General features: G+C 47.1%; 10 protein-coding genes and 2 non-coding genes across 12 annotated transcripts; 5 read left to right on the top strand and 7 right to left on the bottom strand.

The window, feature by feature from the left end:
- Nucleotides 1-237: 237 nt before the first annotated feature.
- On the bottom strand, nucleotides 238-811 carry MCYG_04462 (mitochondrial 54S ribosomal protein YmL38/YmL34; the record flags this gene model as incomplete). The annotated part of the gene is made up of 4 exons (XM_002846679.1): nucleotides 238-308; nucleotides 364-588; nucleotides 655-739; nucleotides 797-811. The coding sequence occupies 4 exons, from the start codon at nucleotides 809-811 to the stop codon at nucleotides 238-240; spliced, it is 396 nt and encodes a 131-aa protein (XP_002846725.1).
- A 219-nt stretch (nucleotides 812-1,030) lies between these two features.
- On the top strand, nucleotides 1,031-2,605 carry MCYG_04461 (conserved hypothetical protein; the record flags this gene model as incomplete). Its single annotated transcript, XM_002846678.1, has 3 exons — nucleotides 1,031-1,341; nucleotides 1,399-1,423; nucleotides 1,490-2,605. 3 exons carry the CDS (start codon nucleotides 1,031-1,033, stop codon nucleotides 2,603-2,605), a joined length of 1,452 nt encoding a protein of 483 aa, XP_002846724.1.
- A 1,002-nt stretch (nucleotides 2,606-3,607) lies between these two features.
- On the top strand, nucleotides 3,608-5,600 carry MCYG_04460 (histone-lysine N-methyltransferase set9; the record flags this gene model as incomplete). The annotated part of the gene is made up of 3 exons (XM_002846677.1): nucleotides 3,608-3,703; nucleotides 3,771-4,599; nucleotides 4,636-5,600. The coding sequence occupies 3 exons, from the start codon at nucleotides 3,608-3,610 to the stop codon at nucleotides 5,598-5,600; spliced, it is 1,890 nt and encodes a 629-aa protein (XP_002846723.1).
- Nucleotides 5,601-5,627: 27 nt separating this feature from the next.
- On the bottom strand, nucleotides 5,628-6,029 carry MCYG_04459 (uncharacterized protein; the record flags this gene model as incomplete). The annotated part of the gene is made up of 1 exon (XM_002846676.1): nucleotides 5,628-6,029. The coding sequence occupies one exon, from the start codon at nucleotides 6,027-6,029 to the stop codon at nucleotides 5,628-5,630; it is 402 nt and encodes a 133-aa protein (XP_002846722.1).
- Nucleotides 6,030-6,518: 489 nt separating this feature from the next.
- On the bottom strand, nucleotides 6,519-7,002 carry MCYG_04458 (uncharacterized protein; the record flags this gene model as incomplete). The annotated part of the gene is made up of 2 exons (XM_002846675.1): nucleotides 6,519-6,649; nucleotides 6,717-7,002. The coding sequence occupies 2 exons, from the start codon at nucleotides 7,000-7,002 to the stop codon at nucleotides 6,519-6,521; spliced, it is 417 nt and encodes a 138-aa protein (XP_002846721.1).
- Nucleotides 7,003-7,620: 618 nt separating this feature from the next.
- MCYG_04457 (ATP-dependent RNA helicase mrh4) lies at nucleotides 7,621-9,585 on the bottom strand (the record flags this gene model as incomplete). Its single annotated transcript, XM_002846674.1, has 1 exon — nucleotides 7,621-9,585. The coding sequence occupies one exon, from the start codon at nucleotides 9,583-9,585 to the stop codon at nucleotides 7,621-7,623; it is 1,965 nt and encodes a 654-aa protein (XP_002846720.1).
- A 663-nt stretch (nucleotides 9,586-10,248) lies between these two features.
- Nucleotides 10,249-14,720, top strand: MCYG_04456 (INT1; the record flags this gene model as incomplete). The annotated part of the gene is made up of 5 exons (XM_002846673.1): nucleotides 10,249-10,320; nucleotides 10,396-10,971; nucleotides 11,011-13,258; nucleotides 13,316-14,046; nucleotides 14,109-14,720. 5 exons carry the CDS (start codon nucleotides 10,249-10,251, stop codon nucleotides 14,718-14,720), a joined length of 4,239 nt encoding a protein of 1,412 aa, XP_002846719.1.
- Nucleotides 14,721-15,422: 702 nt separating this feature from the next.
- MCYG_04455 (tRNA pseudouridylate synthase Lsp1) lies at nucleotides 15,423-17,401 on the bottom strand (the record flags this gene model as incomplete). Its single annotated transcript, XM_002846672.1, has 4 exons — nucleotides 15,423-15,603; nucleotides 15,704-16,903; nucleotides 16,955-17,134; nucleotides 17,232-17,401. The coding sequence occupies 4 exons, from the start codon at nucleotides 17,399-17,401 to the stop codon at nucleotides 15,423-15,425; spliced, it is 1,731 nt and encodes a 576-aa protein (XP_002846718.1).
- Nucleotides 17,402-17,668: 267 nt separating this feature from the next.
- MCYG_10544 lies at nucleotides 17,669-17,741 on the bottom strand. The gene has a single exon. It is a non-coding gene; the product is annotated as a tRNA-Cys (tRNA).
- A 141-nt stretch (nucleotides 17,742-17,882) lies between these two features.
- Nucleotides 17,883-17,988, bottom strand: MCYG_10543. Its single transcript has one exon. It is a non-coding gene; the product is annotated as a tRNA-Cys (tRNA).
- Nucleotides 17,989-18,399: 411 nt separating this feature from the next.
- Nucleotides 18,400-19,907, top strand: MCYG_04454 (transcription initiation factor IIE subunit alpha; the record flags this gene model as incomplete). The annotated part of the gene is made up of 3 exons (XM_002846671.1): nucleotides 18,400-18,494; nucleotides 18,566-18,661; nucleotides 18,725-19,907. The coding sequence occupies 3 exons, from the start codon at nucleotides 18,400-18,402 to the stop codon at nucleotides 19,905-19,907; spliced, it is 1,374 nt and encodes a 457-aa protein (XP_002846717.1).
- An 876-nt stretch (nucleotides 19,908-20,783) lies between these two features.
- Nucleotides 20,784-23,506, top strand: MCYG_04453 (potassium transport protein 1; the record flags this gene model as incomplete). Its single annotated transcript, XM_002846670.1, has 12 exons — nucleotides 20,784-20,841; nucleotides 20,893-21,013; nucleotides 21,103-21,239; nucleotides 21,305-21,658; nucleotides 21,713-22,181; nucleotides 22,281-22,717; nucleotides 22,774-22,819; nucleotides 22,873-23,065; nucleotides 23,117-23,160; nucleotides 23,214-23,355; nucleotides 23,408-23,474; nucleotides 23,496-23,506. The coding sequence occupies 12 exons, from the start codon at nucleotides 20,784-20,786 to the stop codon at nucleotides 23,504-23,506; spliced, it is 2,079 nt and encodes a 692-aa protein (XP_002846716.1).
- Nucleotides 23,507-24,428: the final 922 nt, after the last annotated feature.

Raw genomic sequence — 24,428 nt, 5'->3', positions numbered from 1 at the left:
GACTCGATATCACCACCCTATTTAGCCTACGATGCCTTGAAACTGACGACGCACCTAAACCATACATCTACCATTTTTATTATTAGGAGTTTGCGGAGATTTGTTACTTTATCATGGAAGGGAAATGGAAGCGTATTGGTGAATTTGTCTAGTGAAAGAATTTAATGATACAATACTGATGCTATAAGTGACGCCATCATTCAAAAGAGATTGAGTATAATACAAACAACAATAATATTACAAATGCATCGGCGCTAATGACAATATTTTCGACCATTTTTTATTTCGTAGTTCCGCTCCAACGATGCCTATTCATGACCTGTTAGTCACTGACCATATTCACAACATAGCATCCAAGCTTACCGTTCAATCTTGATCCGATCGGGTCTCCGGACTTGTTTATCAAGACACAGGCGTTGTCGTCGAACTTGACATAGCTTCCATCTGGTCGCCGGACCTCCTTCTTTGTCCTGACGATCACTGCATGACGGACATCTCCTCGTTTGACCTTGTTGGCAATGGACGTGGATGCGTTGCCATCCGAACCGAAGTTACGCTGTTTCTGGACGACGACGACAATCCGGTCACCTTCAATCGTGAAATAACAGCCAAAATCAGCAGCTGTTTAGGTATGTATCAAAGGTCTCGACGAACCTATTTTCCCCGTCTTTGATTTCTTAAGCACTTGGGCGCATTCGACGACGGCAGCGCCGGAGTTGTCGATACAATTGAGGAGTGTCTGGCCACGGAGTTAGCATATCGTATACCCTGGATAGCAGAGACATAGCAAGCTTACCTTTAGTTGTATCATCTTTGCTTCATGGCTTAACCGTCTGCCGTTTTGTCCGTTTCTTCTTCTTTTGCTGCTTGATACCATCGGGGAAAATAGGGTTTTTTTCGGAACCTCAAATACGTTGTTCCGACACGAGCAGAGCTTTGGCCGTTAAGAAGTAGTAAGTAGCGCGTTCCTCGCTGCTATATACAGATTCTCGATTTGCAAACTTCCTCACATCTAACTAGCATGGGCAAGATGTCCCATCAGCCACCGAGGGATTTGTCTTTGCATGGTAGACTCAACGTGCCCGCACTCATTCGGCTAGCTAAGAGGCTACGAAACACAACCTGTACATATGATCCTTCCCAGACACCGTTGGCCGGTTGTTTCAATTGGGCGGTCGTACTCTCGTTCGATGACGGCGTGGAATGGCTCCTTCGATCGCCGCGTACGAGCTATGCCCTAAACGAGACGACGGCGGGAGCAGTGCTTGTCAGCGAAGTAGCCACGCTCAGGTATATCAAGCAGAACAGCTCTATTCCCGTTCCGGATGTGTATCATTACAGGTAAGTCGTGTTATGTAGTTATATGCTAAGCTAGCTAATATACTGACTGTTACAAAGTTCCTCTAAGAACAATGAACTCGGTGTTCCTTATATTTTAATGAGCAGAGCAAATGGCCATTCCCTTTCTACATCGGACTGACTTCCAAAGCCAAAGGAAATACCGATCAAGCACGGCAGTTCAAGCCGACTACTAACGGCCGAGCAGAAGCAAAAGGTCATGGTCCAGTTGGGTAAACTCATGGATCAGCTATCACATCTTCGATTTGATAAAATAGGTTCCCTGTTCGAAGAGGAAGGGTGCTTCAGGGTGAAATCATGTCTACTGCCTAGCTTCCTCTTCCATAACCGGTACGAACTGCAAGGGATCTGTCGAGGGCCTTTCAGCGAGGAGAGTGAGTACTACAGGGCCTTACTTTCAGTATACTTTGGGCATATACAACATCTGCCACTGGGGTATCACGCTCTATTTGCTCCTGTGCCGGTCCCCAAGGAGTACGACTGCTATGCTAGCTACCTAGCGGCAACAGGTCGGTGGAACGATTTTGTAACGCTAGGCTCCCGAATAGAGAATAGCGGGAATAGGTTGGATTACTTTGTTGCAGGGCAGTTTCTCGAGAAAATGATACCAAGACTCACGAACGACCTTGAGGAATGCAACAATCATCATAATGGAAGATTTGCTCTCTACCACCCTGATCTAAGTGCGAACAACATCTTCATCGACGACGAATGCAATATAACTTGCATTATTGATTGGGCATTCGCCTCCACTGTACCGATAAACCTTCTCCTAGCCACACCAGGCCTACCCCACCCAAGGGATGAGTGGGAGCTCTCGTTGACTTCCGCATTCAGATCTGGCTTCACTAGTCAGTCTTGTCTTGGATCTTGGGAAAAAAGTAGGATGATTTGGCTTTTCATGCGTTTGGTCAACATGGATTCTTTACAGGATTACCATTTATTAGCGGAGCTCTATACATTGGCGAATGGCCCGCAATCTACCCTCCTATTGCATGCGTTCAACGAACAATATAATCAGCCAGCTGTTACAGATATGCGAAATATCCTTTCTGCTGATGACGAGACAGCAACCGACGTCGAGCGGCACGAAAAGGACTACTTCTCTAGCATGGGCTTGGACCGCCATGCGGTGGCTAGGAAGGTAAATTTGGCAGCAAACCTGAGCACCACTTTTGTTGCGGATAAGCGACTTTGGCAATGGATCGAAAGGGCACTTCCCGCTGATTCAGTGGCACCTAATTGAGATCATCCATTCACTCTTATTTCAGACAACAATGTTGGGCATTTCTAGTGCACACTATATTTATCTAGTGTGCCCTCGCAGCCCAGATTTTGAGCGTATTAATTAGGCTTGTGTTGGGGGCCCCATGGGGTGATGGGTGAGCTTTTTCCCCTCCATGGGGGCTTAATTTTTAATATTTACTGTCAGGACCCTTGTTTCCAAGGTTAGTTTTTCCCTTGCTGGGGCTTGGGAGAGGCTACGACTTGATAGTATAAGGGTATAGATAAAAGATAATATAGATACATTAAAGTAGAGACTTACTACTAACTTTCTTTTATACCAGAGGTCTCTCTAGACCTTATATCTCCAGAGAGCCTTATACTAAAGTCTAGTCTTTATAGTAGAAGTCGATTCAGCTTAATTTTGTACTAGGCAAGTCAAAAGCTCAAGCTTTCTCCTATAGCTAGCAGAGCTATCTCTAAGCAATGGAGCGAAGACTATAGATATTCAGCATTCAGAAGGGAATGTCACGTGATAATATGACTAAGCAGTAGAGTCATTCTCCATAAATATTTTGATGTGGTAAGATGACTAAGCTGCCAAGGCACTAGTCATGCAAGGTTACAAGTATCCAGTAAAATGCTCAGGATTCAACCAATCACCTTTTAGAATACAATAGACTTCGCTTCGCTCTGTCAAGAAGTACTAAATTATTGCTTACTAAGCATACGCTCGATCTTACATGCGACTCCTGCGAAGAACAAAAAAAAACCGAGCGCGCGAAAGGCTGGCGTTTACATCGAGCGCGCAATCCTCCCTGCATTTTGACGGAGGAGGATTCGTGCTGGTTGAAGAGGGATTCTGAACTTGTATGAGTCTCCTGTGCCAATGCTAGTGAAACGCAGCATACGGGAGGTCGTGATTTGTCCTCCTTTACGGCTCTCCTGTTGATGAGATATTTTATGAAACCCCTTTTTTATGGCTTCATGACTGTGATTTCGTGATGACATACAATCTATAACGATGCCACGCACGCCTACGGTCGAGAAGAGGGAGAGATTAACCCTCTCTCAACTCGCGACTTATGATGATATCTTGACGGACACCCTCGTGGACCATGTAAGTGCTACGTTCATTCCACCCATACAAGTCAATGGAAGCCGATTCTAATCGTCCCATGGTATAGGCTTATTTTTGGACAACTATCCGTAAGAATAGAACTAAATATTTCCCTGTCAGAGGCATCAATGAGGAGAATGTTACATCTATCCTTCTCCACGATGTAATCGTTGCAAAGGACGCGTCAAAAGCGGAGAAGGAATTTCTAGCGCTTCCAGGTCTCAAGAAATTTACCGATAGACTCCGTTCTGCGCGAGAAAAGGAATGGTTTCGTCGGCATTTGCGCAAATACATCTCAATATATCTCCCGGATTGCCCGTTCGAGGTTACGACGACGAATCGGTATACGATTTTGACGCATGAGGCGGCAGTGGCTGCCAGGAAGTTCATATCTGCCGGACACCCGGTAAAATATTTGAGCGGGACGCTTGTTTCGATCACGAAGGAAGAGGAGACTGATCTCGACCTTACAAAACGCGATTTCAGCATCGTTATGTCGACTAGGAAGAAGACTGCATCGCTGTTTTTGGGCCCTGCGAGATTTGCAAATCATGATTGTAATGCCAATGCGAAGCTGGTCACGAGGGGTTTCGAAAGTATGGAAGTAGTTGCCACCCGGGATATCGAGGTTGGAGATGAGATAACGGTCTCATACGGCGATAGCTACTTCGGCGAGGATAACTGTGAATGTCTATGCCATAGTTGTGAGATAGCTCAGCGTAACGGCTGGTCATCGCCAACTCCTTCGCGTGTGAATAACTGGGTGAACAGCTCCTCTGCTTTTTCTGATGGATCTGAGAACTCGCCTAGCCCCTTAAATGGAAGCGAGAAGCACGACTTGGAACATGACTCGGACACTTCAGATGGCTTTCTTGGGAAGAGAAGGAAAGTAGAACGTAAGTCATCGAACCTGAGGCTACAGGAATCTGTAGATGATACCATGGAGGCAGATCCAGAGGTAAAATCCGGATCTCCTTCATCAGTATTAGACGGATGTTCTTCTGCCGATAACGTGGAATTACCTAATGATTCCAATCTTCCTGGAAGCGATAATCATCAGAATGGGTGCGATACAACTGATACCCCGGTTGATGATGAAGAGCCAGCAGCAATTGGTCGAGATTCTAGAGATACTTCCATTGAAAACAGCAGTGGACAGTCATCGGGATCAACTGCTGCAACATCTTGTCTTGAGTCTGATATTCAAACAACACCTGCTCCAGGGACAACGGGGCTCATTACGAAGGGCCCGGATATGAGCGAGAAAGCAACTGAATTACAAAAAAGCAAGCTCCCGTTTCCTCAGATCATTGTTGGAGATACAGAAGAAACGGATTCATCAGATTTGTCCACGATATCCGAACCGATTGATTCAGAAGCTACAAAGGAGGCTCTTCCTAGACCTAAACGACGGTATAGAAAACGTGGCCTTCCATTACCGGTCGTTGAAGAACCGCCTATCTTTAAAGTTCGCGTCCCAGGTGATTACACGAAGACAACGGTTTTACTAGTCCAGCGTTGCGACCGATGGGTTGAATGCCAAACGTGCAGTGACTGGTTTGTGCAAGGGGAAGCATATTTTACAAGAAAAGAATGTCCACGCTGTGAAAGGCATTCTAAATTATATGGATATCGATGGCCCAAAACCGATAAAGAGGGTCGACGTGATACGGAAGAACGGGTGATGGATCATCGTACTATTCATCGGTTCCTGACGAATGATGATGAGTCACGACTTGATCGTCGTGGTCGGGGTCTTGGTGTCAGCACCGTGAGCACAACGCCAGATGTTTCTGAGACAAGGACGGAAACTGACGCAAGTGAGATTGGAGATGGAAGGCGTGTTACGCGGTCAAGCCGAAGAGCATCTCGGCGGTTGGAGGAGAGCTGTGCTTAAGGTGATGTTCACATGTTGAGATTACCCTCAATAAACGCTGTTTTCTCCGTCCGTCATGTGGCAATACGTCGATACACCGGGAATGTTTCTGCCGTTCGAAGGGTTATATGCATAAAGTGAATCATTTCCATCCGCAAAAAGCTGCAAGTGGGGATGGCGAGCCATAAATATCTCCAACTTTCGCTGACGTTTATACTCTCTAAGACCCTCCTCGTTCTCCTGAAGGGTAAATGGCCAAAAAGGACCCTCAGGGTATTTCATCACCACTGGTACAATACTTCTGTTCTCCTTCTGGGCTTTTTTGAGAGCCATTTCCCGTCGAAAGCGAAGGCGTCGAGATGCAATGCGGTCTTTCCCGGACCATAGTTCAGGAGGCGAGTAAGCAAGTCTCCGAGCCGTTTGCGTTTCGGACTCTTTCACCGAGTGCATGGAGTCGCGAAAATTGCTCCACCAGTTAAAGATCCCCATTGAACAAGTTTCGGTTGAGTCGTGATTTGAACAGTTGAAGAAGTGAGAGGATTATTTTACGGGTATGCCTACTAGCTTCATTTGCTATCTTTTATATTGCTGCTATACCTTTGTTTGCTTTCTGTGTTTGCTTGTGGCGGGAAGAATGCAGGTTTGTTTACTTGCATCCGTATGTTCTGTGATTCATTGCTTCACTTTCAATATTTATTCGTTGGACCATGCTAATATGGATAGTAGTAGATTAGCCAAGGAAGAAGCCGCAACATCGTCTGGCAGCTCTTGGTCATACTCATGCTGCAGTGCATCATAGGGTTGTGTTGAAACCTAACGGCATACTCATCCCTGTCCTGCAATGTTACAGACATTGCCAACACAACAGCACTATCCATTCTATCAGGCCCAAATCTCCTTGGTTTGGTGTGACCTTGTCAAGTTGCTTGCGCGCTAGTGTCACGGCCCCCTCCTTGACATTCGATGACGATCGTGCATGGTCATTTGGGCCCTAGGATCAGGAATATTATGGTAGGGCAATCCATCAAAATTTCTGGTATCTTGGAAACCGTCTATAGACATAGATTCTCCTGCGCCTGAGATCTTTCGTCAGTCGGGGCTTATACAATTTATGGAATGCCTCTTTAATTCACTCACTGCATTCCCTTCCTCTCGATTCCTGCGCCACGGGAGTTCTTTCTCTTCGTCTGGCCCGAGCAGCATGCGACTCCTCATTCTTTGCCCTTGACAACCGTATCTTGGCGATTTCAATTTCTATCTTCATATACTCCAAGGCGACCAGGAGCAACATATTCAGGGCAGTGCCTTCACTGCCGCTACTTGATTGTCGTTTTCGACCACCCTTGCTGTGACGCCTCTTGTGCCTGCGTGAATGGCCCCTTCCGGTTGTAGACTCTGATAAACTAGATGTCACGGATCCCATGGCTAAGATGTTGACTTGCTATGGCTGTGATAGTGGGATTTTGAAGGATAACTGATGTGGACAGATCGGGTTGTGCTTCATTTCCTGTGAGACCCTGAAGACTTTTCTCCTTTTATTCTTCATAGATTTTGGCTGCGAGGCGGGTACACGCCCTTGCTTGCTAGATGGGCTGTTTGTATAGTGCGAACCAGAAGCACTTTTTGTACTTGTAAGATAATGTATATTAAAGCATAATACGGCGGAGATACTATTTGGCCCTGGAATGTTGGCTTACAAGCTCGTTTGTTATATTATGTTTTGTTATTAAATTTAGTCAAATATTTGTTTACAAGAGCTAATATTGGGACACGAGGTTATAATCAAATATACAAACTTAGTAGTAAATGAGATATTGTAGAAATCATTAGTTAATGTCCATTGCGTATCTATGGTCCAAAATTCCAGCAAATATTAGCGATTTCACTCATAACGCCGCAAACCAGGAGCCCACTATCATACAATGTATTTGTTTTAACCAGCGCCAGGGGATCAATGCCATATTAACAAATGATATATAATACAAATAATAAATTAGAAGATGGCCCGTATGTTTAGGGGAAATGGCGGAGATTGTCCTGTTTAGATCAGTGCTTGTCCTCTAAACATTGCTTCACGAACACCCTTGACCACGTCCTTTCTGTCTTTCTTGTTGACGAGAACGATGCCTCTTCCTCTCCTTCCCATACGGCCCAGGCGACCAAGACGGTGGATGAAGTCGATAGTCGAATGGGGGACATCGTACAGAATCACATTTCTAACCGCTACGGTATCGATTCCTCGGGATCCCAGGTCGGTGACGACAAGTACTTTTGTATTGCTCAGGAATTTTGTTGAGCTGGGTTTCTTGGGTTCATCGCTTCTCATGAAGGGCACTGCCCCTGCGTCAAGTTTCTTACTCTTCATAAGCAACTTCTTGTCATTTTCTGAGAGCTGTGGCTTTGCCTGGGTGAATTCGTTGAGGATCTCGGATTGTCGCTTCTCAGGGGTATCTCGAGTCAAAGCCACGGCATCGATTCCTTTTGAGGCGAGGAATCCAGCCACTTCTTCAGCCGATTCACGCTCGTTTACAAAAACGATAATATGTTTCGTCTCTGGGGTGCCGGTAATACGTGCAAATGCGTCGCCCTCATCACTACTTCCAGCCTTTCCAAGAGACCAAATGACGTCGGCGCAAGCAAGAGACTTTTTTCCATGGTAGGGTTCCTTGTCAACATCGACCACTCCAAGTTGGACTCTTCGGGGAATGGCGTGGAGATTTGGAGTAACGAGTCTTCTAATATCAGGGTAAAGCTCACGAAGACGGTTATCCAAGTGTCGTGGAATCGTGGCAGAACAGAGAATGAGCTGCTTCAATGATGATGCAGCCCTTTCAATTATAGAGTTGGTGATTGGGGAGAAGGATCTATCAAAGAGAGAGTCTGCCTCATCCGCGATGATATGAGTGACACGGCTTAAAATGTAAGGGTTAGACTCCGCAATTGAGCTGACCAGATGTGGGGTACTGATGAGTACATCTAATCCAGCGGGGCTGAATAAACTATTTCGAATTCTGCGTGGGGTCTGGGAAGAATGGAGAAGTGCGGAACGGAATTTAACAGTGTGGGATAGCTGTTTAACCAGCTGACCGACTTGGTTGACAAGTTCAGAGGTAGGAACGAGAATTATAACCTTTGGCTTTGCGACATCCTGGTATGTATCTGGTGTTGTAAGTTCAGGGGACTCCAACTCAAATATGTTGTTCTTTTCCCTCCGTTCCTTTTCTTCCTGCTCTCTCTTTGCCTTTTCTTCAGCCTCTATCTTTTCCTGCTCCTTCTGAAAGGCCTCAGCGTGTTTTAAAGCATCTAGAACTGGAATAAGATAGGCGAGAGTCTTTCCTGAGCCAGTTTCTGCTGCGAGTAGGAATTGGTCGTACTTGGGCGCATGGTCGTCCTTTGGAGGGGTATCGGGAATCTTGTTATTGTGGCCCAACAATGCCGGTATGGCCACACGCTGTATAGGTGTAGGAGTTACGTCCTCCATCCCAGCAAGCGCGTTGTTGTACACCGCCTCACGCACCACATCAAGAAGAGGAAACTGGTCGAATGAGGTAATGTCTGCAATCTTCTCCTTGATCGCCATGCGTCGGTTATACGGAACCGGGGTAAGGGCAATCTGCATCTTCAGAGGTTTCATCCACGATTCCTCGCTCTTCTCCTTGTCCTGACCTTGTTCCCTGAACTGGGGTTTGGCTGCTCGTCTGAGTTCGGCGTCTGATCTGGAGCGAGTGTTATCCCGGAGACGAACGCTGGTCTGGTTCATCGCCCCAAACGGGCTATTCTCGAAACGACCTGACCTCTTCGTCTTCCCATCGGCTAGCACTGACTTCCCTACGTTCGGGGACAGCCTCATCCGGGAGGGTTTTCGTCGAGCTTGGGCTGTTGAAGCTGGCCGGGAGAGCTGACTCCGTGGCTGCAGAGACTCAGTGATGTGCGGTACAGTCGCGCGTTTGAACTGGCAGTACAGACACATGGACCGTGGCCCAACAGATACCCTTGACGACAACATCTCGTCTTCTTTCCTTGCGCTCCAACTCCGTGTTTGATGTCTGTTTTTTCTTATCTCTTTCAGCTTTTTTTTTTTTTGATATAAAAATTTCCCCGGAAAGTTTCGCCGATCCGGGTGACTAAGCGCATGACAGAGTTTATTACTAAGCTGTTGTCATAGCAACAAATTGTCCTTGCGTTTTATTTGTCAACAGCTTTATATCAACTTCTCCTCCTGCTCCTCAAACCTCGATCGACTTTCAACTCCTCCACAAAGTCTTCTTCTTCCTCCTGCAAACACTATCTCTTCTCTTGTGCTGCAGAGATACCCTGCTCTTGCAGCTTTCTTTCTGTTCGATCATTCGTTAGCGCTTCGCGCGCAGTGCAGCACTGCCCAATTTACCTGTTATTTGTTGTCGTTTCGCGACTTGATTCTATCCCTCCCATTCTTTGTGGAATATATTCCTCATTGTCCGTAAATGATCCTTTGATATTTGGGTCGCAGCAGATCATATCAAGGGTTATTACATTTGTTAGCTCACTGTGAGCCTTTGTTCTATCTATTATTTTATTTTTTTTTCGAGGTATGGACGCCAGACCTTAACCGGACAAGTTCCAGCAACGAAATCATTTTGATATAGGGTATACTGAGTTGTTTTGAGCACAGATTATTCTACATTGAATGATGGGTCCAAGTCAGCGACCGCTCTCTGAGCTCAGTCCAGTGGCTCAAAGGCGCAACTCTCCCAGCTGGAAGGTATGCTATAACTGCTTTTTTTGTTTGCGCGCTCCGCCTGTGAAACAAATTGGCTTGCACTAACAAATCCAACAGGATCCAACAAGTAATGAATCATCGCCATTTGAGAATTCACCATTGAATAATGCTACTTCTCCACGACGCTTCTGGCAAGGTCGTGACACTGGGTCCCCTTATAGGTTGGGCCACGAGAATAGTGATCCGTATGAGGGTTCCTCGATGACGTCTTCTACAAGTAAACGATCGTCGATTGAGAATTTAATGCGCGCCTCTCGTGTCAAGAACAGCAACATGTTTGCCAGAGAGCATAAGCAGGAATATGATCCTACCCACATCCAAGTTTTGGAGAGGCCGCTAGCTGGTGGCAGGCCTCTTAGCCGTCAGTTTCAAAATAGCCAAGATGGAACGAGTCAGAATGATGCTCGACGTCAACTCCCATCACAGACTGCCGGATTTGGAAACAGTGGCGAGGAAACGGGGTCGTCGCCAGCCACGTCCAAGAGAGGAGATGACTCTGGTTTGCCAATAAAATCCCCCACGTCTCAGTCGCCAGGCAAATCGTCACTATCGAAAGGAAGCCGGTTTGGAAGAGGATCAGCCTCATTTGACCCACGACGCGAAATTTGGTCAGATGATGGCGACGAAAGCAGGGTAAGTATGACATCTGAGGGATACAGCTATCATCGCCAGACAAAGAGCGTCACGTTTGACGCTGCTCCCCCTCAAGTGAACGAATATGAGATGACGACACCAGTTCCTTCATCGGTAGCTTCTAGCTCACGTGAAGGAAGTTATGAGGATGCAAGTAATGAAGATAGTTTTGACCACAGTTATTCCATGGAGATTGAGGACAGCTTTGACGCGTCTCTTGAAGATACGGACAAGACTCCGGTCGTTCTCCCTGACGAATGGCGGTACATGACCCCTGATAGCGCCAATGATGACGATGCGGTTGGAAGCGATGAAGATCCTTTTAACGAAGACTTTGGGAGCCCTGGTCCTGACATCAGGCCAAGTTCCAGGGATTCTACTCTATTCAAGAATCGCATTGAGTCATTGGATTCTAATGGAGAGCGACGACCACTTCCTCCACTTCCGCCGTCTCAATCAACTCCGCAGGCCTCAAGAAGTTCACCAAGCCCCGGACTGAGTGCGGCCTTTGAGCGTGGAAGCAGTGCTCAGCGAGATATGCCGCAACCTCTTCGGCCTGCTTCTTGTTCGAAATCCGATATCACCAGTCCTAGTCGCAATTCACTCTCCCTCGAAGATAGATTGAAGTTGATGATGACCGGAGACCATAGCTATCAGTCCGATGCTGAATCGCAACGCGAGCGACGAATGAGACGTGCAGGAGCAAAAGAAAGGAGTGCTGAACGTGACCTAGAACATAGCCACCAGTCTGAGGGCCACGATGAGTCGACTGCCATCGAATCGCCCCGTATTTCTCGCGAGTCAATTTTGAAAAATATCAAAAGCCAGCAAGAGTCTTCTGAACCAAACGACTATCATGATTCTTCCCACAACTCTGGGTCATACCACTCTTTGACTTATGATCCCGATGTTCCAATTCCTTCTCTTGAGACGGACCAGCCCATTGAAGATGAGACTGTCATCATCAAAGAAGAGGAGGATGAGGATGAGGTTGATCTTTATTCAGTCCCAAACTTCGGTGAGAACGACACCAACGGTGAAATCGACCACGCTGAAGGCCCAAGCCAGATTGTTGATGACTCCAGCAGTCGCTATTCCGACACATCAAAGGATGATATACCCACTCCTCCAGAAGGTGCTTTGCATAGCTTTGAAATGGGGTCAGGGGAATTAACTCCTACCAAGGCTGTCCATTCTCCTCGATACCCCGAACATGATTTGCTTGCATCAAGCATGTCAGGTATTGATGGAGATCATCAGTTTGACGTCCATTTTACGTCTTACATTGATCAATCCACTCCGCCTGCTGAAGAGCATCTAGCCCAGCCTCCCCGTATTGACCTGTCATCTATTCGTAACTCGCTCGACCGCCCGGGCACCCCAGATTCTGTAATTCGTCACCCAGTGTCCCCAGAAGAGTCCCCAGACAGGTCACTTATTGTGCCCGAGCCAATTGCGACTATCAAGGCTCCCGGAGGTACCTACAAGACACGAACCTCACTGACACCTGCAGATGTCAGCACCATGGCGGCAACACGCCGTAGGGTCAGTGGCCAAGACGTTCCAGTTTCGCCCATTGAAGAGTTCACGCCTTCATTGCCACGCATAGAAAAGGCCTCCAAAGAAGAGTTTGTTGAAAAAGATACCTCCGAGGAAGTTAAGGCGGCGGGTCTTGCACCCCGGCAAGAAAAGTCCCGAATCAGCTCCCTTGTGAAGCTTGACATTCCTATGGACTCCGGTAGCGATGGTTTCGGGCTCGATGCCGAGTTCGACCGAGTAATGGAGGCTCAAAAGGTAGCATTTGATATTCCCTTTTCTCAACTTTCCGCGCAGGTATCGTCAAATGCAGGCAATCAAGCACAAGACACTCCACACTCCTCCCTTGATACACAAAAAGCTGACACCACGACAACAAAACAGAGAGGCTACTTGATGAGACAGAACACGAAGATGGTAGTTGCTACTAGTCGTCCGGAAGATGATGAGAACACCGAATCCTTAAACGCTCCAAACTCTCCAAGGAAAGCTAGTCAGCAAACATGGACCACTGAGCCATGGACCCCCAAATCTAGGCGCCAAAGCATTAAATTGGCGGGAGCAGTGCCCCGGAAAAAGATTGCAGAAGAGCCTGTTCCACCTCTTCCCGGCCAAGAAAGCAGTGTTAAGGATGCGCCAAATGGGGGTGAAGAAGCTGCTGAAGCTGATAACAATGCAGAGGAAGGTGATCGTGGAAGATTGTTCGTCAAAGTAGTTGGTGCGAAAGATTTGGATCTCCCCCTACCCCGAGGTGAGTTTTTTTTCTTGTAGTAACTGAGTGGAGTATATACTTACCTAAACTGTTTAGGCGAACGATCTTATTTCTCGCTCACCCTTGATAATGGTTTGCACTGTGTCACAACTTCGTGCCTAGAGCTAGGCCGATCAGCTCCAATTGGCCAAGAGTTCGAACTTGTTGTTATGCAAGAGCTTGAGTTTCAATTAACTCTTCAAATGAAGCCTGACCAAATCAAGCCCAAGCCACAACTGGTACGGCCCGCTTCCCCTGCCAAAATCCCGAAGCCGCAGAAGTCGTCTACTTTTAGTCGCGTTTTTGCCTCCCCCAAGAAACGTCGAGAGATGGAGCTTCGTCAACAACAAGAGGCGCAGCAGCTACAGAAAAGGCAGGCTGAAGAGAAGGCTTTGGCCAATATTATCGATCCATGGGAGAAAATTCGAAAGATTGTTGATAAAGATGGAAACTTTGCGCGCGCTTATGTCTCGCTTGCTGATTTCGAAGAGCGAGCTTTTGGGCGCCCGCTCACCGTTGATGTTACTTGTTTCAATGAATGGGCCATTGACGAGACCGTAAGCAGTGTAAAGAGCAAACGAAGCACAGCAACTACTGTCTCACGTCGACCTCCTTATAAGATCGGTACCCTGGAACTTCAATTACTATACGTTCCAAAACCAAAAGGCGCCTCTGACGATGATATGCCTAAGAGCATGAACGCCTGTATCCGCGAAATGAGAGACGCGGACCATACAGCTTCCAGAAGCTGGGAAGGGTTCTTGTCCCAGCAAGGAGGTGATTGTCCTGTAAGTTGCCGATTTGATGATACCTAACATTCTTTTGGATTATGAATTAACAAACAAAACAGTACTGGCGTCGCCGTCTATTCAAGCTCCAAGGATCTAAACTGACTGCATTCCACGAGGTTACTCGCCAACCTCGCGCCACAATCAACTTGGCCAAGGCTGTCAAATTGATTGATGATAAGTCGTCTCTCACCCAAAAGGAAACATCTGCCAAGGGTGGCCGGAGACGTAAATCTGCCTTTGCTGAGGAAGAAGAAGGCTATATGTTTGTTGAAGAAGGATTCAGAATCCGCTTCGGAAACGGAGAGGTCATTGACTTCTATGCCGATAGCAGAGCCGAGAAAGAAGGGTGGATGAAAGTCCTCTCTGAGACCGTCGGAAAGGGCTCCTCTGGAAGTGGCCAAGTGAAGCCTTGGACTGATCTTGTTCTACGCCGTGAAAAGAACCTCAACATCAAACGACCTCTTCCTGAGGAGAAGAAGCTACTAGTTGAAGAGAAAAAGAGCGTCAGACATTCATATGCACCTCCACCTCCACCCAAGGAGCATCACATCGGTCAAGCACGACCAACCCCTGCGGCCGCTCCACGCCCCAGGCACCAACCCCAGCTATCACAGTCCAACATCAGTTCGCTAGAGGCTCGACGCCAAAAGACTCGATCACTTATCTTCTAAAATGTTATTTCCTTTCTCTACAAGACTGTAGTATAGCACAATCTCTGGCAGGCAATCTGTGCTTTTTTCCCGTTTCCCCTTTGTTACTCGCATCACAACTCCTTTTTTCCCCCTATTTCCTGGATACATTCTATCCCAATGCCCCTCCCTCCCTTTTTTACCTTCTGATTTCCTTCATTTCATATGTCTATGCTTCTGCTTTATGCTTTTTAGTCTGTTGATGTGCTTTGCTCCTTTTTTATGTTTCTTGTTTTCGGGGAGGGTCGTCATGACACGCTTAATGAATATACGCAGCTGTGATATGATGATAGTCGAGTTATTTGTCTAAATGAGGAATTTGTTTCCTATCTATCTATCCCTCCTTTCCTATTTTCCTTCTTTCTTCAAGTAAAGTAGTTTCTTATGTATCTCAAAAAATGGGCCATAAATACATTTTTTGTATTAGAGGATCATTGGTACGCTCAATTTACATGTTGGTTCGCAGTTAGTATTATTTTGACTTGACCGAACTTTACCTGTGTATTATTGTAAGTAGATAAGAAACCATGTACTTGTTTCTATAACGAACTGGTTCTTCTATGGGGAGTAATTTTTTATATAAATAATCTTACGATAACATAATACTGCTGCATGTAAATTTTCATCTAGTTCCAACACCGCACATATACATACATCCATACAGTAATCAGCCAATACTTTCGCTTAACCTCCGTCTTCGCCATTATTCACGAACTCTGACTCAGATTCAGATTCTACCTCTGCCAGAACCTTGCTCTCCGCCTTCCTTGCGTCTTCCTCCTGAGCAGCAGTGGGCTCTTCAGCAGATGCGCAGCAGGCAGCTAACCCGCCGGAGGTAACGTATAAAAATGTATTCTCCTTATAGCTGTCAATATGATTGAAGAATGTCCCGAATCTGCAGAGGGAAAACGTTAGTGAGGCAAGAAGTTAAAGTCAGGAGAAAAATTCATGTTCAGAGCACTTACGCATGTTTCTCTGCCTCTTCTGTGAAGATACGTTGATAGATCTCTTTAAGCTTGAATTCGTCCATTTCCTTCTCATACTTGGAGAAATCAAGAGGCTCCCTGCCTAGGTCTGTAGCTTTCCTGTTATATCCGTCGAATATGGGCCGTTCAAGAAGGAGCCCCAGACCCGGTGCTTTGGGGATAGGTATCCTAGGACGCTGATAGCTTTCCTCTATCCGGTGGATGTCTGCGCCACAACGTACGAGCAGAGCAACCATAGCAACCATCTTTCTGATCTGATGCATCATGAAGCTTTGGCCGTGGACTTTCAGGCTTAGCCATTCTGTGCCGTTGATTACGACGGGGTCTCTGGAGATTTTGAAGGATTTTATTAGCCGTTTGGCTGAAGGGTCGCGGAAGGTCTTTTGGATGGTGTAGTTGTGAAAGTTTCTCGTGCCGACGTAGAGAGATAAGGCCTCATTGATGCGCGCAAGGCGTTCGGGGGGTATACGGTACTCATTCTTGGCTTTGAAATAGGCTAATCGGATCTCCTTGATAGCTATGTTCACTTGGGCCTGTTCATCAGGAGTGAGGCCCGACTTTTTCACCTCACCCTCTTCTGCTTTCTCGCCTTCCTCTCCAGCCTCGGTATTGCTTGGCGTTGCCTTATCGTTTTCGGTGGCCACGGCAGGTTCACCACCAGCTGCACCAACGGCAGCCTGAACATAGGGCCTAATTTTCTCCGGCAAGGCATCTATTATAGGCTGAATGTGTTTCTTGTCGGTCTCTTCCCAGTATGTCTCCACCTCGGCCTGTCTCTGCTTGAATGCTTCCATATCACCATGCTTTTCTGCCATTTCTACCATCTTCTGAGCCAAGAAGGTGCTCGGGTGAGGTGGAAGGAAGCAATGCGAGGGTATCAAGTATTCGTACATCCGCGAGTCGCAGAACTGATATGCGCTAAAACCTTTGGTTGCGGGAATGATACCCCACACTCTGATCTGTGGATTCAGCTTCTCATTGATCTTCTGCACGATGTCAGGGTCTTCGATGATGAGCTTCAAGGAAACAACGTTGCCGGCCGCATGTACGCCCTTGTCTGTCCGCGCGCAACGGACGAAGGAAGATTTCTTTGGGTCCATGGCGTTAGCCTTAGAGATTGCATTAGCCGCAACGAAGGCAGCAAAGAGGTCGCCTTCAATTGTCTTTTCAGTAGCGCATCTATCAAGACGTTAGAACGAAACCCTTTTGTACCTTATTGACATCTCTTACAGCTGCATTCCATGGTATCCGGTACCAGAATAACCCAGCATAACGATAACCTTCTTCTTCGGCCGCCGGACGTCGGCGTCGATATCCTCCTGGGAGAATTGAGTAGCGTAAATTGGTAGAGGACTCTCCCCTTGCTCAATCTTCCTTCTCTTCGACTCCTGCTGGTCGTTGTCCGCCCGCCTATCTATGTGTTTATTCCTGACTTAGTTAGTTGGTTCTTACAGTTTCATATATATAGAAAAAGGCGCAAATATTGATCATGCTAAAAGCTACCTACCTGTAAGCCTTCCTGCCCATATCTTTTTGTTTATTTCGGCCACCTCTTCCAGTTGCGCTGGTGTCCCTCTTCCTCTTGCCAGGCTGTTCTGTGACAGTCTCCTGAACTGTAGGAGGGTCTCCCTTGGCTGAATTCTCAGGGAGGCTGGGGTTCTCGACAGCTGGATCCATGCTGGGCGAATTGAACTGGTGGCGTTCATCTATAAGTGCTGCATCTATCAGTGAAGTCTTATGTCTTTCTGATCTTATTCTTTTCTCTGAATACTTTTTGAATTTCTGTTTTATACATGCTTAGTCAGAGCTTACTTAACATATCACTCACGTGATATAACAGTCGACAAAAATAAAAACGACAACTTCGACTCAACAAGCAAGTAAATAACTTCATGATAGAGTCAAAGTAGAGAGCAAAAATCGAATGGAGGGTAGATAATTGCCAGGGCCGACCCAGAATCGAACTGGGCACCTTGCGATCTGCAATCGCCTGCGATAACCACTACGCCACCGGCCCGGGAGATGTCGCTTTTTTCTTCGATGGCTTTTCGTCTGAATTACTTACTGAGGCAGTAAAATGAATCTACTAGTAGTATGCTACTCGTTATACTATGTATGCTCCTCCTCATATATCGTGACGAGGAAAAAAAAAAGAAACAGGGCTGACCCGGAATTGAACCGGGGACCTTGGGATAATATATCACTTCGAAGTTGTGAAGAAACATAGCTGCAATCCCCTGCGCTAACCGCTGCGCCACCAGCCCGTGTTTGTTGGTAGGTGTGCGTGGTAAAACTCCTTTTGTGGGGATTCTCCAGAGGATGACTCAGTTTTGACTAATACGTGACTAAGTCAGTGACTAATATATTACTCAGCAGCGAAGTTCTACCAGAAGAAGAAAAAGAACATCTGAACAAGCCAGAAAGATATATACGGATGAGATCTGGTTCAGCGTCAACGGAGAGGCGAGGTTCTTCGGTCGGTTGTCACCTGGTAAGTGGAGAGCGTTGCTCGACCGTCTCTCACACCTCGCTCACTGTCAGCGTCGCTGCTGCGCGGAGGGCATCTCTTCGGCCTGGCGCAATGAGATAAGGCAACACATTCTCCCCTCACAGCAACAGCAGGTCGATAGCATCGCCGGCAGTTCGCAGACTTGGTCTTGAAGACACGGGTCAGCATGGATCTCGCGGGCACTCTCATCCGGATGACGGCGCGGGCCTTCTACGAGACCCGTCACATCCTGGTGATCGATGCCCTGTTCATACACTCAGTGTATGCCTTGCCTCCTCTTGCTTCCAAGTCTTGAGAGAGGTGTAGCTAACGTCCTTATTTTGCTCCTGCAGCCTAAACGCCGAAGATCTGGCTCTTCTCTTGGGGATGCAACAGAAAGACGTGAGGAAACTCTGTGGTCGCCTGCGCGAGGACCGGTTGATATCTGTGTATGGAACCCCCTTGATACTGCTCTCCAAGCAAACACCAAGGCTGACGCTGATCACCATCAGGCACCATCGAACTGAGATGCGAGAAGGCCAGACTCGTCCCCGCGAATATTACTATGTGCCGCTGTATCCCGTTATAGATGCGATCAAGTACCGTGTATCTCGCCTAACCTCCTCCATCAAAGCGCAGTACACCCCGAACCAGGAGAGAAAGGAGTTTATCTGCCAACGATGTTCCGCCGAGTGGACGCAGCTGGAAGTTCTCAGCAGTGTAGGGCCAGACGGGTTCGAGTGTCTACGATGCAACAATACTCTGTCGACCGTGGATGAGGTCGAAGGGGCCGGCGCTGACCGGAGTGGCCATGAGAAGAACAGCAAGCTCATGGCGCAGTTAGATTCTATATTGAAGCTTCTTATACAGATAGACTCTACGGATATACCGCCTAACGACTTTGATACTGCGTGGGAGCACAAGGTGGATGTTATACGGAACCAGAACACTAATCCTACCCGTGTTGCCGTTGCCGTTAACAAGAAGGGCTCATCTACCGTCAAGGGTGTTAACAAGACCGATGCTTCTGCCCTGGAAGTCAGTCTGTCTTCCTCCGCGGAGAAGAATGCAGAAGAACAGGCCCAGAAGGAGGCACGGAAGGCTACCCTGGAGAAGCAAAACGCACTTCCAGTCTGGCACACTCATTCCACCGTATCCACCTCGGCGACCAACCTTCCCACCGTTAAAGTTGAGGCCAACGGTACCGCCGCATCCACGGATGCTACCGCAGAAGACACTAAAGTCGGCATCAAGGACGAAGAGGAAGAGAAGAAGGACCCGCAGGACGACATGGATGATACTATTGCCACCTACTATGCCGAGATGGCACGCGAGAAGCAACTCGCTGCCGCGGAGTCCTCTGACGATGACGACGATGAGGATGACGAAGAGTTCGAGGACGTCAGTGCCACTCCGGACGGGGGCACGCAGTCAGACACAGGCAGCGTAGCTGCTGGCGGTACGGCTCCTGGAACCCCCACCGTCAACGGCAACGGTACCGGCAGCAGCCTGAAGAGAGAGCTTGACTCGGAGTCTGGCACTAGCGGGCCCAACACGAATGCGGGGACGCCTATCACGCCTGTGGACGAGGATGGGCCGGCGGCTAAGAAGGTTAAACTGGAGACGGAGCCGGAGGTCAAGAAGGAGGATGATGCTGGCTCTGACGAGGATGAAGAAGAGTTTGAGGATGTGTAGACCCTTTCTCTCTTTTTTCTTTTTTCACCTTTCTCCAGTTTTCTTCCCGTCTTCTTCTTCCTTTCTATCTCCCCTTTCCTTTTTTTTCACCATGTATCGGGCGTACGGGCTGCATTAATGTTTGATCATCTCGAAATTTTCTCCATGTACCATTAAAATCAATTCACCGGCAACTTACATAGTAATAATAGTAACTACTATTGCGATTCCGTCTATCTTTACCATTGGGTGTCTGCTGTGAAAGACAAGGCTTTTCGCACAACGTTGGTGGCACAGCTCGATGTCAACCTGGCGTATCATGCATATCTAGATATCACAATGACCGTTAGATATATACACAAGCAGCCGGCATATCCAACAATCATGCCATCTGCAATAACTAGCATATCTGATTCGAAGTAAGGAAACATACATACATACTCACCGCACAAAGCAACGATACTAAGCTACCCCCTTAATCCATGCCTGGCAGCAACAAGAAACTTCCCGGTGTCAAATTTGACCGGCATCCGCATGGGAATAAAAAGAGAGAAAAAGCTCTTCAGCTCGCTAACAGGCCAGCCTGCTAGTCTTCTTAGTGGAGGCGAAAGGATAAAAAAAAAAAAAGAAATAATAGACAATTTTAACGGTTGGCTATTTTCCGGGACTTTTATCCTTGTCCTTGTCTCTCTTTGCTCTGGAATTTATATCCTGTCGCTTTTCTTCTATTCTTCTCAAGCGTGCCGTGCTATCTCGAGTGTTCTATCTCGAGAAACTTGGATGCTGTGGGACTGGTTGGATATGTTTCCGTTCAGACATGCCTTGAAGCCGCCCGCTACTTATCTCGTTTCTTAATTTGCAGGATCGGGTTCTATTCGCAAGGTCGGAATGTTCAACATGTTTTCATCAGGAGTGTGGCCGCGTTTATCGAGGCCGTCGTTTATTTTGGTGCATTGTACGTGTTGACTTGATATTGCTGTCGTGGGTGGTGCTGACGATGTGATAGATGTCTATATCGTGGCACTCTGCCTCGTCGGGATGGTGATGATATATCCCCTGAAGAATATGAGTGCGATCGATGCATTGTTCCAGGCCGTGGGAGCTGCTACGATGACGGGCCTGAATTCGTGCGTCTTGACTCTGTTGACTTGAGTGTTCTATGTCTCCGGTTCTCATGATATCTATGCCTAACTATTATACTCATATCGATTGATAGGGTCGACTTTAAAGGATTAACGATATATCAGCAGGTGGTGCTCTATATCAGTCCTCTGCTGGGCAATATTTGTTTCATCAACTTCATCGTTGTCCTGGTGCGATTGTACTGGTTCGAGTCCAAATTCAAAGAAATTGGTATGAATATCAGACCCGTTTCTGCCTTATTCCTGTTATAACTACGCAAAGTTAACTGGTTAAAGTGAGATTTTCTCGTTTGCCGTCTACTGAAAGATCTCATCACGTCGAAAGCGGCCTGAGAGGCCACAGGGTCGTTGGATTATCTACAGCTCCGGATTTACCTATCAAACCATCTGAAGAGACAGAAACCAAAGATGGAGAAGGGCTGAAGCAAAGAACTTCACATGTTCCCGAGGAGGAGGGACGGGAAGACTCCAAACCGACTGTTGTTGAAAAACAGCTTCCAACTACCGGGACTGGACACGTTTCGTTCTCAACGGATACTTTCAGGCCGAGAGAGAAAGCACTTAGGATCCCTGGTCCGAGAGAGTTTGAAGCCGGCCATAGAGCACACGAAGTTGATGAAGAAGCTGATGGTAACTTACTCTAGAGACACATCTTCATACCATACCATGCTGATAAGTATCCAGGCGATGAACTCACCAAAGCAACGTCAATCGATCCATCTCTCGTGGGTGCCCCAAGCCTACGTGAAAGAGGAAAGCTGGAAAGAATTCTATCCCACGCAACGTCTGTGGAACAAGCTGCTTCATCAGCCTTCGTATTGGGGAGTGCATCGCGCCCTAGGTCCCGCTCGAGATCCATCTCACGCTCTCTAAGACCTCTTAGCAGGACTGGCTCCCGTGGATCCCAGGTCCCGTATTTATCATATACTCCTACCATAGGCAGGAATTCTCAATTTCTAAACCTAACGGAGGAACAGAGGATAGAGCTGGGAGGTATCGAGTATCGAAGTTTGAAGCTGCTAGCTAAGATAGTCGGTGGCTACTATTTTGGGTTTCTGCTGCTTGGATCTATTCTGCTCATTATCTGGATTTATGCTGCGAACCCGGTTCATAGACAATATCTTGCGGAGAACGGAATACACCCGGTCTGGTGGTAAGTTCATAACTTGACATTCTTCTCTGCAGCTATATCGTTAACGATATCAAGGGCATTTTATTCCTGCATGACAACATACAATAACCTGGGCTTCAGTCTCACGCCAGATTCCATGGTCAACTTCCGCTCCAACACATTCCCCATGCTCTTCATGACCTTTCTGATCCTCGTCGGCAACACTGCTTACCCTTGCATGCTGCGTTTCATCATCTGGTGCATGTTCCGCCTCTCTCCCAAAGCTTCAGCCATTCATGAACCTCTTAACTTCCTCCTTGACCACCCTAGGCGATGTTACACGCTTCTATTCCCCAGCAGAACAACGTGGGTGCTCTTGGGAACGCTGGTGTCACTGAACGGACTGGATATCATGCTTTTTATGATTTTGGACTTGCGGAACCCCGAAGTTACGGCAATAGATACGGTATGGCATCGATTATGCGCGGCATCTTTTCAATCTACTGCGTCAAGGACGGCTGGTGCTACATCTTTTGCTTTGTCGAAGATTCATCCTGCAGTGCAGTTTAGTTTGATGGGTGAGTTTTTTTGTTTTTGTGAACTTTGGAGTATGCAGCTGATGCATCTGAATTAGTGATGATGTATATCTCTGTATTCCCGGTTGCTATGAGCATGAGAAAGTAAGTGGATTCCAAAGGGCCATCTCCCGACCTCGGATTAACATTATATACAGGACGAATACATACGAAGAGTCGTCACTAGGCCTGTACGACTCGGAAGAAGAAGTCGATGAAACAACTGATTCCTCATCGTATCTGGGCCAGCACATCAGGAAACAACTGGCTTTTGACCTCTGGTACATCTTCCTAGGCGTCTTTCTCATCACTATAGCCGAGGGGGCTAAAATTGCAGACCTGAATGACCCAGTAAGTTATCATCCTATAACTTGCCGTGTTGAGTACTAATTTTCACTCCAGGCGTTCCAAATATTCGCCATCTTCTTCGAAGTCGTTTCTGCTTAGTAGGTGATTTCTCATATCCAGCCGATATAGCTAACTACTAATGGGTCAATAGTGGCAATGTGGGCCTCTCTCTAGGCCACCCAACTATAAACGCTGGACTGTCGGGTAAATTTACTACCGTCAGTAAGCTGGTGATGTGTGCCATGATGGTGCGTGGTCGACATCGTGGTTTGCCGTATGAGCTTGACAGGGCGGTACGTACATATCCTTGCTCACATGTTGAATATATTCCTAACTCAGCCACAGATTGTCCTGCCTGGAGAAAGGCGCAGGAAAGAAGAGCAGGCTCGGGCAGAAGGTCTAGTTGCGTCAGGTAACTAACATAACTTTACAGTAAAAGAATAGATTGGAGATAGATGGGCTTCGGCGCATGCCTCGGCTTTGGCTATTGGGATGGTAGTATCATAGTTCCAGTTTCCATGTATACTTAAAGGAGGAATGTTTGCTAGAATTCCTAGTAGGAAGATGAATATATTGAGATAAGAGAAAGCACACACACTACCTCGCTGAGCCGTATTGCAAAGATGCGAACAGGTTAGCTCCATAGTTGCCTTCATCGTTGCCTCTGAGATATCAAGATCCCAGGCCGTACAAACAGTGCGTATCCCAGAGCCTAGCTAGATGGGTACATGAACTTATAGCCTCCAGGTTGAACACTCAAGAGGAATGCTCAGGATGTCTTATGGAGAGTACTAGATGTAGAAAGTGAGCTAGCAGTTAGAGTCCCTTTCTCCTCCACTATACTCCGTACAGCACATCTCTATGGAAACGTCTCCCTTACCTTCAAGTCTAGATATATCAATATACGAAGTCTTCTTGCGCCTGAAGAGAAATATCAAAATATCAAAATATCAAATCGCTTTCTTGGACTGAAAAGTCGAAAGTGGCTGGGTGCTTACTAAGCTATATGTATGGAAACTCGGTAATTTTGGCCGTTGTGTCATTACGTCAGCCCTCCACAAAAAAGTGACCAACCAGAAGGCAAAAATACACCAGCTCTATGAAATTGCCCAATGAAAGGCTGTAAAATGGCGACGGTTGGGTACCGGGCGTTACCAGCGATACAGCCTTTTTTTTGTTTCTGATGGAGTCATCGATAAGAAAAGGAACAAGCAGTAAGAAGAAGACACAAAAAAAAAAAAGATAGACTGGCAGATGGGATGGCGTTTGCTCTTGGGGATTCTCTCTTCCGCAGCAAGTGAAGAAGAACAGTGTGTGAGTGTTGTTGTCTGTTCTGTTCCTAACTAGCATCTTGCTCAGCTCTCTC

Source organism: Microsporum canis, genomic scaffold, assembly GCF_000151145.1.
Source record: "Microsporum canis CBS 113480 supercont1.4 genomic scaffold, whole genome shotgun sequence".
Lineage (NCBI taxonomy): Eukaryota > Fungi > Ascomycota > Eurotiomycetes > Onygenales > Arthrodermataceae > Microsporum > Microsporum canis.
This window is presented reverse-complemented; position numbering and strand designations above follow the sequence as displayed.